This window comes from Eschrichtius robustus, chromosome 6 (genome assembly GCF_028021215.1).
Source record: "Eschrichtius robustus isolate mEscRob2 chromosome 6, mEscRob2.pri, whole genome shotgun sequence".
Taxonomy (NCBI): domain Eukaryota; kingdom Metazoa; phylum Chordata; class Mammalia; order Artiodactyla; family Eschrichtiidae; genus Eschrichtius; species Eschrichtius robustus.
In genome coordinates, this window is record NC_090829.1 from 27517670 (window position 1) to 27523669 (window position 6000).

At 33.5% G+C, this 6000-nt stretch overlaps 1 protein-coding gene across 1 annotated transcript in view; it reads right to left on the reverse strand.

Moving 5' to 3' along the window:
• LOC137766762 (phospholipid scramblase 1-like) overlaps positions 1-5671 on the reverse strand; it is a 32096-nt gene extending 26425 nt beyond the window's left edge. The window contains exons 1-2 of the mRNA XM_068547352.1: positions 5579-5671; positions 4267-4309 (exon numbers count right to left, since the gene is read on the reverse strand). Coding sequence (XP_068403453.1) covers positions 4267-4309; positions 5579-5671 — 136 coding nt within the window. The remainder of the gene's footprint in view (positions 1-4266; positions 4310-5578) is intronic.
• Positions 5672-6000: the final 329 nt, after the last annotated feature.

Genomic DNA, 6000 nt, shown 5'->3' on the forward strand with positions numbered 1-6000 from the left:
AACAGTATGGTACTGGCACAAAAACAGACATATAGATCAATGCAACAGGATAGAAAGCCCAGAAATAAACTCACACACTTGTGGTCAGTTAATGTACAATGAAGAAGGCAAGAATATACATGGAAAAAAGACAGTATCTTCAATAAGTGGTATTGGTAAAACTGAACAGCTGCATGTAAAGGAATGAAATTAGAATATTCTCTAACACCGTACACAAAAATAAACTACAAATAGGTTAAAGACCTAAATGTAAGATCAGATACTATAAAACTCCTGGAGGAAAACATAGGCAGAACACTCTTTGACATAAATTGCCGCAAGATTTTTTTTGGATCTGCCTCCTAGAGTAATGGAAATAAAACCAAAAATAAACATATGGGACCTAATTAAACTTAAAAGCTTTTACACAGCAAAGGAAACCATAAGCAAAATGGAAAGACAACTTAAGGACTGGGAGAAAATATTTGCAAATAATGCTACTGATGGGATTAATTTCCAAAATATAAAAACAGCTCATACAGCTAAATATAAAAAAAAGAAAAACTCAATTAAAAAATGAGCAGAAGCTCTAAATAGTCATTTCTCCAAAAAAGACTTATAGATGGCCAACAGGCACATGAAAAGATGTTCAATATCACTAATTATGAGAGAAATGCAAATCAAAACTACAATGAGGTATCACCTCACACCTGTCAAATGGCCATCTTTAAAGTGTCTACAAATGATAAATGCTGGAGAGGGTGTGGAGAAGAAGGAACCCTCCTACACTGTTGGTAGAATGTAAATTGCTACAGCCACTATGGAGAACATTATGGAGGTTCCTTACAAAACTAAAAATAGAATTACCATATGATCCTGTAATCCCACTCATGGGCATATATCCGTAGAAAACTCAGCATCACCAATTATTAGAGAAATGCAAATCAAAACCACAATGAGGTATCACCTCAAACCAGTTAGAATGGCCATCATTAAAAAGTCTACACTGACAAATGGAGAGGGTGTAGAGAAAAGTGAATCCTCCTACACTGTTGGTGGGAATGTAAATTGGTAGAGCCACTTTAATAGCTCCTTAAAAAAACTAAAAATAGCATTGTCGTATGATTCCACAATGCCACTCCTGGGCATATATTTGGAGAAAGCTCTAATTCAAAAAGATACATGTGCCCCAATGTTCATAGCAGCACTATTTACAATAGCCAAGACATGGAAGCTACCTAAATGTCCATCAAGGGATGAATGAATAAAGAAGATGTGGTGTGTATATACAATGAATACTACTCAGCCATAAAAAGAATGAAATAATGCCATTTGCAGCAACATGGATGGACATAGAGATTATCATATTAAGTGAAGTAAGTCAGACAAAGACAAATAACATAAGCTATCACTTATATGTGGAATCTAAAAACATGATACAAATGAATTTATTTACAAAACAGAAATAGATTCACAGACATAGAAAACAAACTTATGGTTACCAATGGGGATGGCGGGGCAGGGATGTGGAGAGAGATAAATTAGGAGTTTGGGATTAACATATACACACTATATACATAAAATAGGTAAACAACAAGGTCCTACTGTATAGTACAGGGAACAATACTCAGTATCTTATAATAACCTATAATGGAAAAGAATCTGAAAAAAAAATATATATATAGGCATGTATAATGAATCACTTTGCTTACACTTGAAACTAACACAACATTGTAAATTAACTATACTTCAATTAAAAATATTTTTAATGTTGGGTTTTAAGATAAAAATAAAAATATTAACATTAAGTGAATAAATATATAAAATTCATGGACAATGATTAAAAGTGATTTCATAAAACCTCATCAAAGGAATATTTTTTAAAAGCCTTCAGAAAAAATTTATCAGTAGCTGTACATGGATGATTATCTCCCACTTTTCTTAATTTTAAATGTTCTTTAGTGAGTATATGTTTAATGAGTATATATTTCTCTAATATACATTTAACATTTTATTTTGTTAACCTTTGAAACTAATAGTTACAGAATTTCCTCACTTTTTAATGATTAATGTGCAAATGAGCATAATTATGTTTTCATATTGTACCAACATATTTGAAAGGTATTCATTTTGATGTAACTTTCACAGAAAAATCATGATTCAAAATTTATGAAAAAAATCTTCTGACCGCCTTTTAAATTTAATTTCTTTTTATTATTAGGAATTATATATGCATGGTACAAATTTAAAAATGCAAAGAGAGTATAAAATTAAAAATAATTCTTCCTTCCAGGCTTATTCTATTTCTTCTTCTTTCTCCAATTTCATATGCATTCTTCTAGAGATATCTCAAACATATGCAAAGCCTAAACGTATTGTGCACACACACACACACACACACATACTCACATGCTAACATATGCACTACTTTGTAATTGCTTTTTATACTTAGCAATGTATCTTGGAAATATTCCTGACAATTTTGTAGAGCTGTCTCATTCTTTTAAATAACTGTACAGTGTTAGATTATGTGAACGTATCATTTAGAGCAGTAGTTCTCAAATTTTAGCCTGCCTCAGAACCATCTGGAGGGCTTGATAAAGCACAGACCCCATCTCCTGATTTGGTTATTTAGTGGGTCTATGATAAAGCCTGGGAATTTGATAGTTCTGACATGTTCCCAGAAGATGTTGATGCTGCTGGTCTGGTGACCATACTCTGAGAATCACTAGTTTGGAGAACTAGTTTCCCATAACATAGATGGTTAGATTTTTCTCAATATTTTTGCTATTTTTGTCGCTACTGAAATCGTAAGTAACTGTAGCTGTTTCTGTCCTGTGAGTTCCCACAATTGGTTTCTACCTATCTCATGACTTTTATTACTTCATACTGTGATTTTATTTAAGTATATTAACTCTCACATTTTAGGGCAAGCCCTTCAGGGCAAAGCCAGGTCTGACTCATCTTTGATCCTTTCAAAATGGTAACACATGGCTTGTTCATTATAGGTACTCAGTGAGGATTCTGAAATAAATTGTCTTACATAAAAAAAAAGCCTTTAGTGTAAGGTAGCAAGAAACGTACCTGCCCCCAGCATTCATTTATAATATACCTAAATTGGAATGCTTTTGTGAATTAAATAAAACCCTAAATGCCTATTTTAGTCTTAGATCCTCTAATGTCAATGAGAAAGGTCATCAGTGGTGATAATACTATTTTTTTAAACTAAACATTCAATTTCATTTTATTTACATGTACTACAGCATCATCTACATGAAAGAAATATTTGTACTAAGTTGAAATAAAGGTAAACAGTTGAATTCTTATTTTTTTTAAAAATATTTCTGCAATTTTCTTTTTCTCATCCTTCTTCTTTTTTTTTTTTTTTTTAAATTTATTTTATTTTTGGCTGCCTTGGGTCTTCACTGCTGCACGTGGGCCCTCTCCAGGTGCCGCGAGCAGGGGATACTCTTCGTTGCGGTGCACAGGCTTCTCACTGCGGTGGCTTCTCTTGTCGCAGAGCACGGGCTCCAGGCGCACGGGCTCCAGTAGTTGTGGTTCGCGGGCTCTAGAGCACAGGTACTGTAGCTGTGGCGCACCAGCTTAGTTGTGCCACGGCATGTGGGATCTTCCTGGACCATGGCTTGAACCCATGTCCGCTGAATTGGCAGGCAGATTCCTAACCACTGCGCCAGCAGGGAAGCCCCTAAACAGTTGAATTCTAATGGACAGTTTAACTTCTCAGACTAGGGAGTGGAATTGGACTGCCCATTACTTTACCTGCATTCTGCTTCTACTAGCAGAACTGAAAAATTTGGAATCATTGCTTCTCTGAAATACCTGTATTTGAGGAATTCAGGATGGGCAAAACCTTTCAGGAAATAGACCTACTGCTTAGTAAGACTAACACAGACTAGAGTTTTCAGGTGTAATCTGGAGCCAGCGTCTTTCTCCCGCCCTTCCCATGAGAAGACTATGATCACATTCACGTTTTCATCATCTAAAGACCTTCTACATAATCGCTTCATATATCAAGGTTTAGCTATCCTCAGACATAAGAAGCACTTTAAGGGAATTCCCTGGCGGTCCAGTAGTTAGGACTCTATGCTTTCACAGCAGAGGGCCTGGGTTCAATCCCTGGTGGGGGAACTAAGATCTCACAAGCCACGCGGTGCAGCCAAAAAAAAAAAAAAAAAACAACACACTTTAATTTATAGGAGTTGGTAAAACTATAGCAAAACAAGGTACATATTCAAGAATTAATATATCAGTGCATTTGGTACATACCTTCCAGAAGATCAAAACGTTGACACACACGTAAGTGATTTATCTATTACAGTAGAAAGTAAACACAGGTGGTATGAAGTACTCAAACTAAATTTAAAGCACATAAAAATACATATATACATTAATACTTCCATTTAGGATATTTAAAGTAATTGATTCATTATCAACATCTCTCATTTTTTCTGTCAAATGTCATAACATTATATTAGTCTAAGTGTGAAGTTTTAAAATTTTTTACCATAGAAAAAGGAAATGAAAAAAATATTATCAAATAGTCTCTAAAGTGTATTCGTTTTGCTCCATTGTTAATGTACTCAATATTTTTGTTCACAAAAAATTTTTAAAGACTTTTATTAAAAATATTTTTGAAATTCAGAGAGAAATATCTATACAGTAATTTGAAGTAAAAAGTACTTTAATGTAGTTTTTACCCATATTCAAAAATGACTTATTAGATTTATATTATTGTTTGCAACAAGTTTATAATTAAGCATTGAAAATGTAAACAACCTTTTTAAGAAGGAACATGCATACTGTTTCATTTTTAAAGAATTAAAAAATAAGATGTGGGCAATAATTAGTATTGTGAAATGCCAAAGTTAATTAACTATTCAAAGACAGCACTACAGGAAATTAAATCAGAATTGATAGCATAAACAAAAATAGTAATTCCGTGTCATTACATTCGGTAGAGAACAGAGATGTTTTCCTAATATTAGTGTTCATATTTTACATTTGCATACCAGGCTTCTACTGTCTAAGCAGTTAGATGAACTGAAGAGCCCTTAAGTCATTTTTACTTATATTCCCCAAATCCAGTTTCCGATTTTAAAAAGTAGGTATTTATTTTTAAATAGGTTTCCCAGGAAGTACATTTATAAATAACAATGTTATATTGCTGCTGGCCCTGGAATGACATGGTTGAACTGCTAGGGTCTGCTTATATGTGGATTTTTTTTTTTGAGTAACTGTACAGACATCACTCCATACTCCTGTTTCTGCATCCACAAATCCAACCAACCTCATATCCAGAGGGCAGACTCTGGGACTTGAGCACCCTCCAGTCTTGGTATCTGCCAGGCTGGTCCTGAAACCAATCCCCCAGTGGATACTGAGGGACAACTGTATTTAAATTATAAGTTTACTACCTCAATCAGAAATTAAAATTAAATAAAATGTAAAATTTTTAATGTTACAGGTGTAGTATTTTAATCTATAGTCAAAATATTTTCCAGTAACACAAATTATATTTTGAAGCTATCTAAATTCATGTTATTTTCCATCAACTAAATTAAGAAACATATTATCATACCTGAGTCAAATATTCCAATCCAGGTGGACAATTGGGTATTGACCCTGGTGTTTGCATCCATTGTATTGTGGGTTGTATATTACAAAAATCCATAATCTAGATTATATAAATGCTTGAGACTGTGACAGATTGGAGAGATTCCTCCTTTTGTCTTCAAAATCTAACATTACAGAAAAATAACATTGTTAGAGACAGGAATCAACTTCAACTTCAGGTTTAGTTTTTCTTCATTTAATGGTAAACATTAAATTAAATGGTGAACATCATCCATACTTTATTTTTTAAAGTGTTCTCAACTGAAATATTTATGGTTTTATTTACAGAGTCTATCTCTCAACAAAAACCATAAAGGAACCTCAGGAATACAAGAAGTCCCAGCTAATATGAGAGTAGTAAACTCTGTAAATTGTTACACACATTCC